This window comes from Bemisia tabaci, chromosome 9 (genome assembly GCF_918797505.1).
Source record: "Bemisia tabaci chromosome 9, PGI_BMITA_v3".
NCBI classification, from domain to species: Eukaryota; Metazoa; Arthropoda; class Insecta; order Hemiptera; family Aleyrodidae; genus Bemisia; species Bemisia tabaci.
The window spans coordinates 15,036,220-15,054,822 of NC_092801.1; the positions used below are offsets into that span (position 1 = coordinate 15,036,220).

At 41.4% G+C, this 18,603-nt stretch overlaps 1 protein-coding gene and 1 non-coding gene across 3 annotated transcripts in view; one reads left to right on the forward strand and one right to left on the reverse strand.

Moving 5' to 3' along the window:
* Positions 1-18,603, reverse strand: part of LOC109038176 (choline/ethanolamine transporter flvcr2a) — a 93,906-nt gene that overhangs the window by 36,580 nt on the left and 38,723 nt on the right. For both annotated transcript variants that reach the window (XM_019053147.2, XM_019053149.2), the window contains exon 3: positions 9,795-10,019. In XM_019053147.2, coding sequence (XP_018908692.2) covers positions 9,795-10,019 — 225 coding nt within the window. The remainder of the gene's footprint in view (positions 1-9,794; positions 10,020-18,603) is intronic.
* On the forward strand, positions 12,971-13,052 carry TRNAS-AGA (transfer RNA serine (anticodon AGA)). Its single transcript has one exon. It is a non-coding gene; the product is annotated as a tRNA-Ser (tRNA).

The window sequence follows — 18,603 nt, forward strand, 5'->3', positions numbered from 1 at the left end:
AATCGCTAGAACTCATTCGAATTTTGCAATAACGTCCATTTCGGTTAAATAAAGATCCAGTTAGAATTTGAGTTCAATCGCACTTACCGTTTACCCATAACGGTCATTAACTTAATCGCAGTACTTACGCTATTTTTCACTTAACTGTTTCCTTTAAATTTCTACTCTTCCTTGGTAATCTTGGTATTTTATCATCTGATTTTTTATTTCAATTTGATCATCGAATTTACCATTAGATTTTTACTTTCTCGAGCTCCCCTAGGGTAGAGAGGAAGTATTTTTTTCCCTTTCATTTTAATTATGTATAAATAACGCGCAAAATGCGATCCTTGTTTTGAAAATTCATATTTAATCGAAGGAACTTCGGCAACGTTTGGAAGCTCATACGTGGTTTCTTAGCACGGCGGTAGAGCTTCCTCTCGAATGGACATGTTTATGCTAAAAGGAACGATGTCGCATGTAAACCCTAGAGTCCCTTTATACTGAGAGTCTAGACAACACCCCCTCATGGAGTCACAAACGGGAATAAAGATTACAGAAATTGAACGTTTTTCGTAATCTTTGATCCGCCCATTCTAAAATTCCTTTCTCCAATTCCTTTCCTTTCCCGTTTGGAGATGTTGCATGTGTGGAGGATTTGCGATTTGACCATTAATTCTTATGTGAAAGTTCGCGAAAAACACAATGGTGCAACTGGTTTTCTCTGAAATCATCTCCCAAACTCAAAAAAAGCCCTCAAGTCAAGGCCAAAATGGAGGGGATATCCCGCCCTACCCTGAGAGTCCACCTCTAAATCAAAACAAATTCTCCATGCAAAGATAGGGAGCAAATACATTGACAGGGCTGCCACTTCATTTGGGGACTCCAAAACTGAAAACACGGCAACCCTGCTAATGTATTTGCTCCCTATCTTTGCATGAAGAGTTTGTTTTGATGTAGATGTGGACTCTCAGGGTAGGGCGGGATATCTCCTCCATTTTGGGCTCACTTTGAGAACTTTTTTGAGCTTGGGAGATGATTTCAGAGAAATAGTGGCACCATCGTGTTTCTCGCGAACATTTACATAAGAATCAATGGTCAAATCGCAAATCCCTCACACATGCAACATCTCCATTCCCTGGTACATTCCAGATTATAATCTTTGCAATCGGTGAAAATGTAATCTTTATTCCCGTTTGTGACGCTGTGAAGGCCTTAAATACGGGAACCAATCAGAAACGAATTCACATTGTCTCGACTTTCAGTATAAAGGGACTCTAGTAAACCTATAGCACATAGTTCCTTGTAGCAAAAATACGTCCGAATAAAACACGCGAGACTCCCGTGTCCGCGAACGGGATAGGAACACAGAGTCGCATGGGATAATGGTATTGCCGCTCTATAATCCAATTAGCGAAGTGCTGGGTGTAAAAGAGAAAAGTGAAAGAAATCTCCCGATTCAGACGCTTTTGCGCCACAGCAATGTATCTACACAATCGACAAGAGGAAAGCACGTATCCCGAGATGGTTCTTCAGGGAGTTGGGTGGTTTTGGAGTACTCTCGATAGAGATAGTCGCCTTATATCCAGTTATGTTCAATTGAGCCATTTACGCCCCGTATATTTTCATCCCTTTCTGCATAATTGCATACCCTCCCGCGGGCGGGCGGTGTTGCCGGAAATTCTCGCACATGGGAATTCAGTACAACCTCGGTCGAAACGCAAACTACAGTACCAATGTGGTAAGGAAAAACGCCGTAGGAGCATTCAGACATTGCCAAGTTTCCTCCGATAAAAACCGAAATTGCCGGGAACATTGTGAATACACTGAAAAAAAGTCTCGGTGTTTTTACCAAGGTCCGTTTGTACCTTTACCATCTCACTTTTTACCCATTATTGGTAATTTTACCAAGACAGACTGGTAAGCTTACCTAAAAACCGGTATATTTACTGTTTTTTCAGGTAAGAATAACACTTTTATTTGTAATCAATCCCCGGTAACTTTTCCATTTTATCTCGGTAATTCTACCACAGTCGATAAAAAATATTGGCGTTTTTAGCAAGGTCCAGTAACATTACCGAGAAAGTTCAATAATTTGACCGAGATTTCTCGGTAAAATTACCAATTCCAAAACTGGTAATTTTACCAAGAAAAAACTGGGATCAAATAGAACCTTGAATTCTTGGTAATTTTACCCTTTTCTTAGTAAATACACCGAGATTTTTTTTTCAGTGTATTAATTTCCAAAAATGTCAGACAATTTTGTACGCAATTTAATCTGAAATATCTGAAAATTTCAAGGGGGAAAAAGCATGAATGTTGGCAAAAATACATGTTTTATGAAAGGAAATTTGGCAACTCTCGAATGTTCATACGTCGTTTTTCCTTAGCACGGCAGAGTGGTGCATTTTGGTTAATTTGGAGGGTTGAACTTCGGCTCAAGTGCACAGCCTGAATCGCGAAGAAGACTGCCGCTATTTAAGTTGCTGTGCGTCGGACAGTGGAATCTGTTGATGATAAGTAGCAAAAATCGTATCAGAAAGAGGATACCATGAAATCTGCCGTGAATCGGCACTATCGGATAATAATTGTCGCAGGAAATCAAAGGCTCGTCCGCGCGCACCTTATATAGCGCCTTCGACATCCTCGAAATACTTCAAACACTACACCGTTAGACGTACGTCAAATTGCCTACACTGCGCCTGCTGGAGTGTACACCTTTTTTTGAGATGCACTCCGTCCACTCGTGTTTCACGGTACGAATCGGCGGTAGTGGAATATTCTGTCATTTTAGGGAAGAGAACCGTACGTACGGAAATGAAGTTTTGAGAAAATTGGCTCACCAGCGTTTGAGCCGAAAATACTATTAAAAGAAGCTTCCGTTTTTGTCTAATAGCCACAATTATATCGAGACTCTCAGAAATCGTTAGATTATTAAAAATCGACCAATTTTATTTCAGTAATATGTAAAAAGGGTAGTTTTCCTTTTCATTTTAGGCTAGTGTAAGACAAGATAGCCGTTAGTTCTATCCTCTGCATGCTTTCGTTGTCGCGTTACACACCACGAACACATTTCCAGGTTAAAATTGGCAGACAAAGGAGGCATTTTACTTAAAAGCACTGTAATCATTGACTATTTGAAGGAATAACGCTACTCACGCCAGTTTTGTCTGAAACTGCGTCATTTTTTGCGCAGTTGCGGTTTTCTCATGTGTCCCGTTCTCATAAACTTAAACGAATTTTGCTGTTTTAGCTATTTCAGTGATTTCGTCTAAAATAGGTTAGCCGAATTTTATAAGAAACTCGATTTTTTTCCCGCACACCTCGCACAAGGATTAAAAAGGGGTACCCCACAGACGTCCGGCAACCCATTTGCTGAACCCTCTCGCATCGTCGGCTGATATTTAATTTGCCGGGGTCGTTTTGCGTTAATCTTCCGCCGCGCCCGGGATCCAAAGCTACAAAAGGCCGGGCAATCCGGCGCACCAGACGGAACCTTACACTCGCCCTCGGTGACATCCAATTCATAAAAACGAGGTGTTTTCCACACCGCGGACTGTGTCGCGGAGCAAAACCCGCGGTATTTATTTATTGCTTCGAGTCTCGTGAGGTAGACTGCCGTGTTAAGGAAGAACGCCGTATGAACATTCGAGAGTTGCCAAATTTCCTTCGATGAAATGTTTATTTTTCAGGAAAATCACGAATATTTATCCTTAAAATTTTCAGAAGTTTTAGATCAAATGACAAACGAAATTGTCTGAGAAATTGGTAGACCAATATTCGAAACATTTCCTGAAAATTAGTGATTTGCCCGGACAAATTTGTCAACGCCTGAAGGCTCATACGGCGTTTTTCCTTAGCGCGGCAGTAGAGGACTAATCCTTAGGCGCACAGTGGATCGAGTCAAATAGTCGGACGTGAAATTTATATATATACTAGTCGTGATTAGCTCGCTTTGCGAGCTGACACGTCTAGCCGGGGAGTGCCCCTGGACCCCAGTTCTGCGCTTCGCGACGAACTTGCGACTCGCTCCGCGAGCCGCCACCGCCCCGCACAGTTTTTTAACATTGATGAGGAGACAACATCTATGTCTTAATCTTCTTTTTCACCAAGTTTTACAGAAATTGATGTTCTAGGAGTCCGGACCGCGTTTTCGTGCGGGGCCGCCATCTTGGATTTGGAAATGTTGAAAATCTGACCAAAAATGCGAGTTTTCCGTCGAAATACACCTCCTAATACCGAATTTCACAAAAATCGATGGATCGGAAGCCGAGATAACAACTTAGACCACGATCGCCATTTTTGATTTTTGAATTTTGAAAATCGGACCTAAAATTCTAATTTCCCGTCGAAATACACCTCTTGATACCGAGTTTCACAAAAATCGATCGATATCAGGAAGCGATGTAGCATTTTAGACCACAGCCGCCATCTTGAATTTTTGAATTTTGAAAATCTGACCAAACATTCTAGTTTCCCGTCGAAAAGTACCCTAGATCTCCGAGTTTCACAAAAATCGATCAAACAGGAGCTGACTTAGCATTTTAGGCCACGGCCGCCATCTTGGATTTTGAGATTTTGAAAATCCGACCGAAAATTCGAGATCCCCGTCGAAAAGTACCTCCTAATACCGAGTTTCACGAAAATCGATCGATATCAGGAGCGATATAGCATTTTAGGCCACGGCCGCCATCTTGGATTTTGAAATTTTGAAAATCTGACCAAAAATTCGAGTTCCCCGTCGAAAAGTACCCTGGATCTCCGAGTTTCACAAAATCGATCGAACAGGAGCCGACTTAGCATTTTAGGCCACGGCCGCCATCTTGGATTTTGAGATGTTGAAAATCCGACCAAAAATTCGAGATCCCCGTCGAAAAGTACCCCCGGATACCGAGTTTCACGAAAATCGATCGAACAGGAGCCAACTTAGCATTTTAGGCCACCGCCGCCATCTTGGATTTTGAAATTTTGAAAATCTGACCAAAAATTCGAGTTTCCCGTCGAAAAGTACCCCCGGATGCCGAGTTTCACGAAAATCGATCGAACAGGAGCCGACTTAGCATTTTAGGCTACGGCCGCCATCTTGGATTTTGAGATTTTGAAAATCCGACCAAAAATTCGAGATCCCCGTTGAAAAATACCCCCGCATACCAATTTCCTCAAAAATCCGTTGAAAAATACCGCCTAAAACCTTATATTTCGTCTATAAGGCAGTGACGTCACGCAACAGGATTGAACCTGTTCGGCACGATGCGCGTAAACAACCGCGTATCTCCAATGTAATACTATATGGAGAAACAACTTTTCGCTCTTGCGGGTGTCCTAAGCAGCGGATTTGAATGGGAATAATTTTAATCAACTCCTCATTACAATAGCTAAGCGTGTACCAATTTTAAAGGAAATCGCTTCGGCCAATTTTTATCTAGGGGGGGCAGAGTGAGTGGGAACAGCAGCTTTATATATATATATATATATATATATATATATATATATATATATATATATATATATATATATATATATTCGCTTTATAACGCACTCTGGCGTTCTACGACACCCAAACGCCACATATGCCTGTCTTCCCAGAGGTTATCGGGCAACTGACACCGCAACATCTCTTCGTCAACGCCCTGCCGCCAACCCTTTACGGGACGTCCCCGTCGCCTCTTCCCAGGTGGTACCCAATCCAAAACTTGTTTGGGCAACCTCTCCTCCGACATTCTTTGCACATGTCCATACCAGCATAACTGCCTGGACATGACGTCGTGCACGATATCTTTCTCAACCTTCATCACCTGGCGAATTCTCTCATTACGGACACGGTCCCGTCTCGAAATGCCGGCAGATCGCCGCCAAAAATCCATTTCAGTTGCCCTCAACATTTCTTGCGTTCTTTTCGTCATAGGCCACACTTCACTACCATAGAGCACGATACTTTTAACGATGGCGTCATATATCCGGTGCTTGTTTGCCTTTGAGATGCTCTGATCCCAGAGCACCCCGTTCAGCATCGCGATGGCTCTCCTGCCCTGGATGATCCTGTCCTTAATTGCTCTATCCATCCTTCCATCCTGATCGAGCCAAACACCGAGATACTTATACTCGTCACACTCTTCGATGCGCCGTCCATCCTCAAGCTCTATGCTTTGCCGTTGATGCGCTGCTCCCACGACCAGCTTCTCTGTCTTGGACACACTAACGTCCATGCCCCATTTCCGATATTCTTCGACCAACTTCCGCGTCATGTAATCTGCATCTTCCTCATCTTGAGCTACAACGATCTGGTCATCGGCAAAGCATAGAGTATAAAGGGTCTGCCCATCAACGAGTGGAACGCCCATTCCCGCAACCTTATTTTTCCATTCCTTTAACACGTGCTCTAGGTATACCTTAAATAGTGTTGGTGACAAACAACAGCCTTGTTTTAGCCCTTTTGTGACGAAAAAACCTCCGGACAACTCTCCACGACATTTAATTTTTGCTATCGTCCCGTTATAAAATGATTTAATTGCCCCCACAAGTCCTTTGCTAAAACCCCTTTTTTCCAAGGCTTCCCAAAGCTTCACTAACGGCACGCTGTCATAAGCTTTCTGAAGATCCACAAACACCAAGTGCAGCTCCTGGCTGACCGCCCTTTTCTTCTCGATGACCTGGGTAATGGTGAACAAATGGTCGACGGTAGACCTACCGGCTCTAAAACCAGCCTGTTCTTCGGCTTCCTGGCCGCTCCAAACCTCTTCGACCTTTGCCTTGAGAATTTTACCGTAGACCTTGCTCAAGGTTCCTGTGACCGATATACCTCTGTAGTTGTCGCAATCTTGCTTACTACCTTTCTTATGACTGGGAGTAATCCAAGATTCCTTCCAATCCTTTGGTATTTCGGAACCATGCAAACAGTCTTGCATGAGTTTCCTCAGATGTTCAAATAGTTTACCGGTGCCACATTTTATCAACTCCGCCGGTATACCCCCAGGTCCAGGAGCTCTGCGAGTTTTCAACTCCCTCACAGCCTTCACTACATCTTGGAGCTGGATCTCCACGTTGGAATCTTCTTTAGTGCTTATGACTCCGCCTTGAAACTCGGGTCGCCTCTCCGTTAATAAATCTTTAAAATAGTCCTCCATCTTGTCAATTGGTATCGGAGATATGATGTCGCGCATTTTATTCCGTCGCAACCCTTTGATCACTTTCCAGCCTTCCGTACTTTTCCGGCCTCCAAGGTAGGTATTTATCTTCATACAGCTTTCTTCCCAAGCCTCATTCTTCTTCCGAGTGATTACCCGACGGACTCTTGCTTGAGCCTGTCTGTACATGATTTTATCATCCAACTTTTGGGAAGAGAGAAACTGATGATACCTATTCCTTTTCACATTTATTTCGCGGAAGCCGCATTATCGACGTTTGCGAGCAGAGGGAATTAAAAGTATTGAACGGGTTCTACCAACACAAGGATATTCACAAATATACTTGGGTCCAACCTACCCGCGGCTTAAGATCCATCATTGACTACGTGCTCGTTAAACAGGTAACAAACCTGAAGATCCAGCAGGTGAGGGTATGTAGAGGACTCTCCTGCGGTAGTGACCACTATTTCCTCAGAGCGGATGTAGCCTTTCCCGCTCGTGTGTCGCAGAACGATCAAAGCGACAATCAACAACCGGAGCGACAACGCGTACATCAAGTTCAGTATAACATCGATAGCCTAAAGCACCCGAGTGTCAAGGCTCTGTACGCAAAGCGCCTGGATGAAAAGTTAGGAGATGCGTGCGATGGCAGTACGGAAGAGCGGTATGAATTTATTAAGAATTGCGTTCACTCGGCGGCAGCGGAGGCCCTGGGGGTTTCTGATCAAAAAAATGATAACAGAAAACCGTACTGGTGGGATGCGGAGGTAGAGGAGGAAATAAATGTGAAATTTCTTACTAAAACTGCAAATTTTGGTATTTATTTCGTCACATTTTAAATTTTAAGGGGTGCCTCCGGTCAGGAATTTCACGAGGAAACCATAGAACCACTTTTAGAACCTAATAGTTTTGTATAAACGGAGTTGTGACCGTTTAAAGGTTTGTCTGACCTCTCCTATTGACTCGATCCACTGTGCGGCGCAGCGGCGGGTTTACCATGTTTTCATCTCGTGGCTCGTTTGCAAAACACGCTGACCCGTTCAGGTTTGAAACAGTGGCATGGCGTGAATTGCGATGTATCGATTGTTATGCCATTTAAACCTATGGTAAAGAATCGATTATTAAGGTGTTCGTTGCGAACACCCTCTTTATCGATCCTTTTCCATAGGTTTAAATGGCATAACAATCGATATATCACAAAGCACGCCACGCCACTGGTTTGAAAGTCATTTTATGAAAAAAACTGATCCTCATTCATTTCCTATACTGCTACATTTGCGGTATCAATACTGCCGTGCTCGGAAAAAGCGTCGTATGCACTTTCAAGCTTTGTCATATTTCCTTCGATGAAAAATTAATATAGTGTGAAAATTCTGAAAATTTTCGATCAAGCTCATGAGCGCAGGTCCCCGAAGTTGAGAACCCAAAAGTGCAAACCGTATCATTTGCGCTTTTCAGCTGTTCTTTCGATTGCACATCAATCGATCCATCGTTTAATCGATTCAAGAGGGGTTATGCTCGAAGTTTGGCGTAGGACTCACACAGGAATGCACATACGATAATGTTGGTACGGGAAAATCTGCCAGTTAGGTTTGAAAAAAATTTATGAACAGCCTGGTGTAATCTGCGGTTGGTTGAAATTATTTCTTGGCTTAAGAAATTCTTCCGTCTGCACTTTTGGGCTATAAAATTTTGCGCTTTTGGGCGCTTGATTTCGGACATTTGCGCTTATGGGCTTTGGCCAATATTTTCACTCCAATTTTTCAGGCAATTTTGTTAATTTGTTTTTGTTGATTTTTTTTTCTTTTTTTTTGTTTCACACTTTGATCTGAAACATCTGAAAATTTCGAGGAATAATATGCATAACTCCCCATGAAAATAAACGTTTCATAAAGGGAAATTTGGCAACTCTCGAATGTTCATACAGTATTTGGACCGCGTTTAACAGAAAGGAACCAAGTCACATCAGCCATTGCCAAATTCAACTGGGCAAGTCAATTTCTTACGAGAAAATCTTTATTCCTTTAAAATTTTAGGGAATTTGCGTCGTACTATGAGGAAAATTCACTGAAATTTGCACGAAAATCCGCCCAACCGTTTTCATGTAAAAACTTAATTCGTCCAATTAAATTTGGCATTAGCTGATGTGGCTTGGTTCCTTCCTGTTTAAAGCGGTCCATTTAAGAATAGGCACTTTGGTAGAGGGGTGTAGAGTACCTATATTAAGAGAGTATGACCACTGATGTTACCACCTCTAATTGGCTCAGCCATCTTAGGCTGAATGGAGCCCTTAGGACCCAAAAATGTTGGACGCCATAAGTTAATGTAATGCAAAATGACTCAAAATGTAGGTTTCTTTGCTTATCGTAACGAGAAATTTACCCAAATGCACTATTGCGACTTCTTTACATATTTTTACAGCTAATCGTGTGCAATTTTCGAGAAAAATTATCTTGGATGTAGTAAGGTTGGCAGCAAGTGCGGTTGGTGATAACCGTCAAAAATTGGCAATGACCGCCCCCCTCCCATCCTCAAAAACCAAAACAAAGCACCGCCATTTTTGGGTCCTAAGCCTCTCCACGGGGCCCAGTGGCCATACTCTCTCAATATAGGTACTCTAAGCACTTTGGTAGAGGGGTGATGCGAGAGTTTTGTGCGAGCCTGTAGATAGCGGCTTGAAGAGGTACTCACTTGGTTGCCGAAGACGCCGATGGCGGTGGCGGTCGAGACCTGGCGGTGGGGGAACCAGACGGCGGCGAGTTTGGCCGGGACGCCGAGGGTGAACATCTGGGCGACCCCGATGACGGTCTGCGCCGCGAAGGCGATCGGGAACCCGTCCCGTCCGACGGCCAGGAGCTTCAGCCACGCGCCCACCACCACCAGGAACGTCCCAAGGGTCACGCACACCCGAAGACCCTGCAAGAAGAAACACATGGAAAGTTACAATCCGAGACCATGGAAGCCTTGCCGGATCATAGAGTACATAGATTCGTAATGTCAGTGGGAGATCTGGCGCCACTTTTAAGCATTTTCCATGTCCCGAATTCCGAGACTCCTGTGTGACGCCGGGTCACTTTTTCGATACATAATCGATTGTTTGCGATACACGGGTACCCGGCCATCCGATGACAACAACAACAAAGGAGATAGGAATTACCACGTATTCCACACCGCCATTTTGGACCGAAAATGTATCGAAAAAGCGACCCCAACTCGGCGCACACCGGGCTCGGAATTCGTCGAGCAGAACATGGCGCCAGCTCTCCCATTTGCATTACGACTCTATGTACTCTAGGTGGCGGATCTTGGGAGGAACGTCCCCAGGGTCACGCACACCCGAAAACCCTGCAAGAAGAAACACATGGAAAGTTACAATCCGAGACCATGGAAGCCTTGCCGGAACTGGGGAGGAACGTCCCCAGGGTCACGCACACCCAAAGACCCCTCAAAAAGAAACACATGGATAGTTACAATCCGAGACCATGGAAACCTTGCCGGAACTTTTTTTTTCCCCCACTTCAAATAGCCCACAAGGGCTAATCCTGCGCTTCAGCCCCGTCCACCCTCCGTCCCCTAACAACCAGTCCCAGGCAACCATTATTTAAGACCATCAAACTCGGGTCGCCTGGCCGGGAATCGAACCCGGGACCTCCCGATTATAGAGCTATCGCTACAATCACTACACCATAGGAGGCCGACAACAGGAACTGGGGAGGCACGTCCCCAGGGTCACGCACACCCGAAGACCCTGTAAGAAGAAACACATGGAAAGTAACAATCCGAGACCATGGAAGCCTTGGAGGAACTGAGGGCGAGGGCATTGGCGGATCCAGCAATTGAGAATTTGCACACACAAGATTGTATTACTTCATCTGAAAGTGCCTAATGGGCTGAGTTCGCAGTATTTTTCATAATTTTTTTCTGACATGGGCAATTGGCGAAAAATTGATTTAAAAGTGAGAAAATGTGCCGCCTTATGACCTCATCTGGCGGCGTTTCCATTTAAACACATGTATTAAAGCAGAATCGGTGATATTGTCATATCTCCTCTAATAATTGCTCAATTTATGAATCAAGGGTATCTCCGTGTTCAGTTCACTCAGTAGATTCAACTTGAACACGAAAATCATCAAATTTCAGACCCTTGCAAATTCTCCATACGGCAACACTGGATTTTCTTAATTTAAACCTGTGGAAATCTACCGATTCTTGGAGGGGCCAGTTGCTCTGACAAGAATCGATTATTTAGCATAGGTTTAAATGGAGGAAATTTGATGTTGCCAAATTGCTGGATCCGCCTTTACCTGGGGACTTTTTGTTGGGGTCAGAACTGCCGTAATGTCGAAGACAGCCGTAAATGCAAATATGAAGTTTTGAGAAAATAGGCTAACTATAGCGTCTAAGCAAATCATTTTATTGAAAGAAGTCTCCGTTCTTTGTCAACTTTCCACTAATCGTCCGAAAGACTCCTAGACGTAGTTTGGATGATTAAAAATCGACTGATATTATTTCAATTACGTAAAAACGGTATTTTTTCATTTTCATGGTAGGTTTTTGGTTACTTCACTAAGACAGCCATAAGTGATATCCTCTGCATGCTTTCGCGATTGCGTTGTGGACACAGAACGAGCACATTTTCATGTTAGAAATTGGCAGAAAAGGGCGGAACTTTACTTGAAAGCACTATTTTCATTGGCTCTCGGGAGGAATATTGTCACTTACTGCTGTCTTACCTGAAACTGCGTCATTTTTTGCGCATACGGCTTCCTCATAAGTCTCGTTTTTATACAATTAAGATGAATCTTGCTGTTTTAGCATTTCATTGATTTCATCTGAACACTAATACAGAAACAACTTAAAACGGGACTTAGGCCGCAAATAATAAAAAGAAATATATAAAATAAAATAAGAAACCCGGACGTTTCGCAGGAATCACACCCGCATTTTCAACCGGCAAAACAAGAAAATTAAAAGAAAGACACTATGAGCCTCACCGTTGTTATTGTGAGACTTTTAAGGTGATTCGATGGACGTCATATTTTGTGTCAGAGCAACATGTAATATATCGCATCGATTGGTTCTTTGTTTCACCCACTCGTCCTTTTCCTCGAATTTTGAAATCGCAATTCCGTTGTCAGGATACCAGAGAATTCACTCACCAATTCTGACAAACAAATTCACCGTAATAGAAGCGTGGTTTTTTTAAAGGAAAAATATCACATTCGATACCGATATCGGAACTGCACTCGATTCTTCCTCTTTAAAAAGCCAGGCCTATATTACGTCAAATTTGCTTGTCAAAATTGGTGAGTGGATTCTTTAATCTCCTGACGACAAAATTGCGAGCTCAAAATTCGAGAAAAATGACGAGTAGCTGAAAAAATGTAACCAATCGATGCGATATATCGCATGTCATTTTGACACAAAATATGACGTCCATATCAAATCACCTTATCGGGATGTCCGCTACAGTGGCGTGCCGTAAATGATCGATTATGTCTCGCCATTTGAAGCTATGGTAAAGAATCGATTACTAAGGTGTTCGCTGCGAACACCCTGATAATCGATGTTTTTTCATAGGTTTGAGTGGCGTATCAATCGATATATCGCAAAGCACGCCACGCCACTGGTCCGCAACGTGGTATAGCGAGAATCTCGGTTTCAGTATTCAGACATGGGCATTGCGGAGCTTGTGCCCCTGACATTGCTGCAACCTGCAACGCTGCGGTTTGTCGTGCGGTTTGCGGTGTGTCGCGGCGAGGTTGTTAGTAGGTCACGTTTTTTGCTTATAGTCGGACCGAGAGTGAGTGTGCTGTGTCCGTGCATTCGGTGTTATAATAAAACGAAGCCTGCAACACTTTCACTCAGCAGTCGTGGCCGAGTGGTTAAGGCGTCTGACTAGAAATCAGATTCCCTCTGGGAGCGTAGGTTCGAATCCTACCGACTGCGAAAAATTTTCGAAAAATTGGAAAATCGGAGCGTTTATATGGAGAATGAATCTGAGGTGAGAGCGTCACACTTCTTCAACCCATATTCTTTGAGCCTTCATTTGGACTGCATTTTGCAAGTTGGAACTATAAATTTATTCTCGCCCGGTTTAAAAACAACGTATGTGCCATTAGTTTCCCTATGCACATAAGTGTTTTTTCAGATGAGCCAGAATTCATAGCTCCAAATTGCAAAATGCAGTCCATCTGATGAACAGGATGTTGACGATGAAACTAGAAACCCTGAAAAGAGCGATACGGTTTGACGCAACAGTACAAGAAACCCTGAATTTTGCGTTGCAAATTTGTCTTATTTTATACTTTATGCGAGGAAAATCACCCATTTTCAAGTCCTTAAATTGATTTTATTTTGCAGTTAGGACCTACAATGTCTAGCTTTTACTGGCTTTTTTTGACAGAATTTAGAAACAACGTATTCACCATTAGTTTTCCTATGCACTTAAGTGCTTTCACGGGTGACCTAAAAATTGCAGTTCCGTATTGCAAAATATAGTTCAAAGATGCATGATTTCCTTGCCCCGGTACCAGTATTCGAAACTCACAGGCGCCAACGCGCCAAATGCGCCTAAAAAATCGGCCATGGCGCCTAAAAAATGAAGGCTCTCCGGCAACGTGGCCCCTAAAAATCTGGATTTTCACAGGAGGTCACGCAAAGAAAGAAAAACAAAACTTTTTGAATTGAAAAAACTCAGAATTTTCAGCACTGTCAGTGAAAGCTTGCTTTTTCTATTCTTCACGATTTCATTCTTAGTGCTTTTGTCTTCTCCAAGTTACAGCTACCTACTAGTTCTGTTACGAAAACATCTTGCGTCTAACTTTTCACTAAATGCGCCGTAATATATAGGCAAAAAGTCAATTTGGCCCCTAATTAATCTTCAATGGCGCCTAAAAATCGGGCTTGATGCGCCACTGGCTCCTAAAACTCAAAGGTGAGTTTCGAACACTGGCTTTGAACAAAATCGTCAAGAAAGAAGAAAACTACGCGCAATTTTCCCAGCGAATTTTGTTTTTTTATGGAAGAAGGTGCGGCAACGCGTTAAGGTTCATACGGCGATTCTTCCGTCACGGTAGAATAGACCGCGTGAGGTTGAATCACTGGAAAAATGACGATTTTCCGAGTCCGTAATTCGCCCATTAAGTCGAACATTTTAAAAACGATCCGCGGGTGTTAAAATGACGTCCAAACGACTTGTAGACGAACTTCTCACTCTTTTAAAGCGTCGTAACGAGAATAAAAGTCCCCGGGCAATTTTTTTCAGCCCCCCCCACCCCCCGCCCGAGCTCGCTTATTCCGCCATAAACCACCAGAAGTTAGTGGAGTAACTTATGTTCCAGGAATGCTCGTGAAAATCGGCCGGGATGGATGAGTTAACCGCGTGCTTGCCAATTTTTTTTCGATCCCGTTCAAATCCTGAAGAAATTTTATACGTAATCTGTTGTGCTAAGGAAAAACGCCGTATGAACCTTCAGACGTTGCCGAGTTTCCTTCGATAAAACCTGAATTTACTGGGAAAATTGTGAAATGTTTTCCCAAAATTTTCAGACAATTTTGTACGCAATTTTATCTGGAATATCTGAAAATTTCAAAGAAAAATGTGCATGAATATCGTCAAAAATACATGGTTTATCAAGAGAAATTTCGCAACTTTCGAATGTTCATACGACGTTTTTCCTTAGCACGGCAGAAAATGTCCATGGGTGGATTTTTTGTTTTTTTTTGTTTTTTTTTTGTTTTTTTGTTTTTTTTTTTATCCAGTGGCTTGACTTGACTGGAGTAAAATTACGCGGGTACTCAGGGATGTACGTACTCGGTAATACTTCGTACTTCGAAATTACATGGATCCTTAAGGCGGAGAGAAAGTTTAAACTGACTTTTTGATGCTTAGAAATTAGAATTTGAGAGTGAATTTCTCACAGAGTACGCATCAAGACTAATTTTCCTTGAGTCATTAATGTCTCAATTTTTCAAAAACTGCAAGTATGCGCCTTGTCCTCCTAGCCCCGCAGTTCGCCTCCGGAAATTAATAATTACAATTTTTAGGGAGACAACAGAATTTTTTTTCACGAAGGATAAGATAAAAAAGAAGAAGGAAAAGATAAAGAATATGAAGAACACTGAAAAAAAATTTCTTGAGATATTATTTTGACTTAGAGCGTCGTTTCTTGTTGATAAAATGGACGTATTTCTATCCAACGGAACTAAGCGCCAATTTGAGTTCCTTTTGAAGAATTTAGAATCCCGGACAGCGCGTTCTGTCAAACGGACCTAAGCGCCGTGGAAAAGCATTGCGACTATAGGACGGAATAGGGGCTTGGATTGGCGGCGGAATCCAAGCCCCCCTCTACCTTCCTCACCCTATGGCGCTTAGGACCGTTTGATAGAAATACGTCCAACTTTGGTTTTTATTTTTAGTAAAATCCTTGCGGAGACAACTTAAAGTCAATTTTTAGGAGTTAGAGAAACGTTGTTTTGCTATCGTTAAATTTAAGTTAAAAAAAACTTTAACAAAACAACGTTTCATTAACTAAAAAACTGACTTTAGGTTTTGTTTTTTTAAGGAAGAACTACATTTTGTCGACAAGAACAACGCTCCAAGTCAAAATAATATCTCAAGAAAAAAAAAATTCAGTGAAGGATGAGAAGTAGGTGGAGCGGCAAGAAAAGAAATAATGGTGATTTAGGGTGGCAACCCCTTAATCCTTAAATTCCACGCTAGCCACCCGATATCCATCCCACCCGGCCAACCCCGCTATATCTATAAGAAGCGTGGAATAGGCCCATAAAACTTTTACCTCCCTACATTTTCCCATAGCGGGGCGGCTTAAACTTGTAAGCTGGAAGTTACTCAACTATCCTTAAACGTAAACTCGAAACACCCCTCCTCGCAGCCCCTATCTCGGTCGTCTAGAGCAGAGGAAAGGGCTTTAAACCTCAGACGACTTTGCAGCCATGAAAGGATGCGGCCAGATTTAACGGCACGACTATCGAGGCTTAGAAGTACTTAACCGAACAAAGTGAAATTAGTCCGCGATATTGTAATTGAAGGTGAAATTGAGACTGAAATTCGATCGCGAGGGGGTCATAGCAGCCGGAGGGTCCTGAGATCAATAGATTGTATTCGATATATCATACAGGTGAGATTGTATCGATATCGATTGGTTAAAAACATAAGCAAAGCCTCAGAAGTCAATTTAGAAATCGGAGTGTGAACGGGTCTTTTGTAACAGATGTTTTATCCTTTTGAGTACCAAATGCCAATGCAAAGTGAAATTGTTAGGAATTTTCTCATTTTTTAGCTTTTCCAACTTAAATCCTAATAGATTAGTTTGAGGTTATTTTCTACTGTTTTGAACCAAACAGTACATCGAACCACTATCGAATACGGTCTATAGAGAGAATGAAAGGAAGAGCATCCCGAGTAGCGTTTTTCAGCGGAAAAATCTCGATATATTTAGCTATTTTATCGGCGATAAAATCGCTAGGATCGTCAACATCTGAGCGATTATCCTCGATTTCATCGCGGTACAATCGCGATTTTATCGCCCAGCAATTTGGTAATTATTTATGACAAAATTTTCTAAAATTGTATATTTTGTCGCCTCTCTGACGTATGGGCGTATCTCAATTTCCTAGTTATCCCTGTCTTGCATATAAATTAATGCTTTCTAGGGCTCATTCGGAAATAGAGATACGCCCTTACGTCAGAGGAGCTATGATTTGAGGGGCTTGGAGGACAAGGCGCATAAGTGCAGTTTTTGCTGTTGAGAAATGCATGTTTCAAGTTTCGAATATACACATGGATCCTTATGGTGAACAGAAAGTTCATACTGACTTTTTAACGCTTAAAAATTTGGAAATTGGGAGCGAATTTGTCACATTTTCTCAAAAGGAACTATATCGACGGTGTAAGTCGGCAATCACATAACTCGCTTTGCGACGTCGCAGACTTCCTGTCATACTTTATTTTTTAAACGGAAAACTACTCAACGACAATTCTTTAAAACTGCCGTGATTTTCCTTCTATGTGCGAAAAAAATTCTGCAAAAACTTCAAGGGTTGATGTCAATTTGTTCTGCTTCAAAAAAATAAGATAGAGTCAGAGATTTTCAGACACCGCAAACGGATTATGTGATTGCCGACTAACACCGTCGATATGCACTTTTACATTGTTTTTTTATCCAGCTCACCACAAGTACACCCAGTCTTTCCACTTGCACATAGTTCCTTTTAGCATAAATACATCCTTTTGCACTAGAAATAAAAACACATTAGATCTAGAGTCCAGACTCTTGAAAACATTGACAAGGAAAAATACTCTTGATTCAGTCGGATTTTCGATTGAATCAAAACGGATTCCGCTTAAGGTACGGAACCTTAGGCGCGTCTGGACGCGGCGTCCAGACGCCGATAAATCTGTCTAATGATTTTTCCCTAGTAGCAGAGTTATATAAAAAATTTGTTTTTAAAAGTATAAACCGTAAATAACCACAAGCTAAAGAATATTCATTGTTTATGTAATGGATGTAAAGTTTTTTAGTTAAAAGTTTACATTATCAATACGCTTTTTATGTGACCCTTAGTATAAAAGTTATATAACCAAATTCAAACAGTGTATAAAATGAATTTTCATTATTCTTCCTGGCTGGTAGCGCACTCTAGTTATGAAGTGTGCAAGTTTTCATATGCGATACTACCAGGTGGTGGATCATCGTAGAGTTGTGACTTACCTTAAATCCGCGGCGTCCTAGTCGGGATTAGAACCCACACCTCGGGATGGAGTTGCAATCCGAAGTCCAGTACTTTACCACCAGACCAGCCAGGCTTGATATGGATGGGCCCCTAAATTCAATCTCTTAACTATCGCAGGCCTCTGAGTCCGTAATATGTTTGTTTATTGACGGATTCTTATGATATTTTACCAGACTTTATTATTTATTATTTATTTATCTATTGTTTTTTATTTAATGATGTAATTTTTTCATTTTCATTTTTTTTAACTCTCTGTCATTTTTTTAGCTCTCTCTTTTTTTTAACTATCATGTTTTTTAACTATCATTTTTTCTAACTCTCTCTATTTTTTTTTAACTCTCATTTTTTTAACTCTCTCTCTCTCTATTTTTTTTAACTTTATAATTGCGTCTTTTTCCAGTTTTAATTATTTGGGCCTTTTTCTAGTTTGAATTTATGTCGATGTATTTATGTTATTTATTTATTATTATTTTCATTTCCTTTTTTCTTTTAAATTTTTATAATATTAATTTAAACATTTTAAAAAAAATTAAAATTTTTAAAATAATATTTAATAATATGTTTAAAATATTAACAAAAATAATTATGATATACTTTAAAAATATTATAAAATATTATTTTAAAAATTTTAATTTTTTATATTTTTAATATATTTTTAAAATGTTTTAAAAATATTCATTGATTGTATTTCAAAAGTATTTTTGAAAATATTTTAAAAATACATGAAAAACATTTTAAAAAT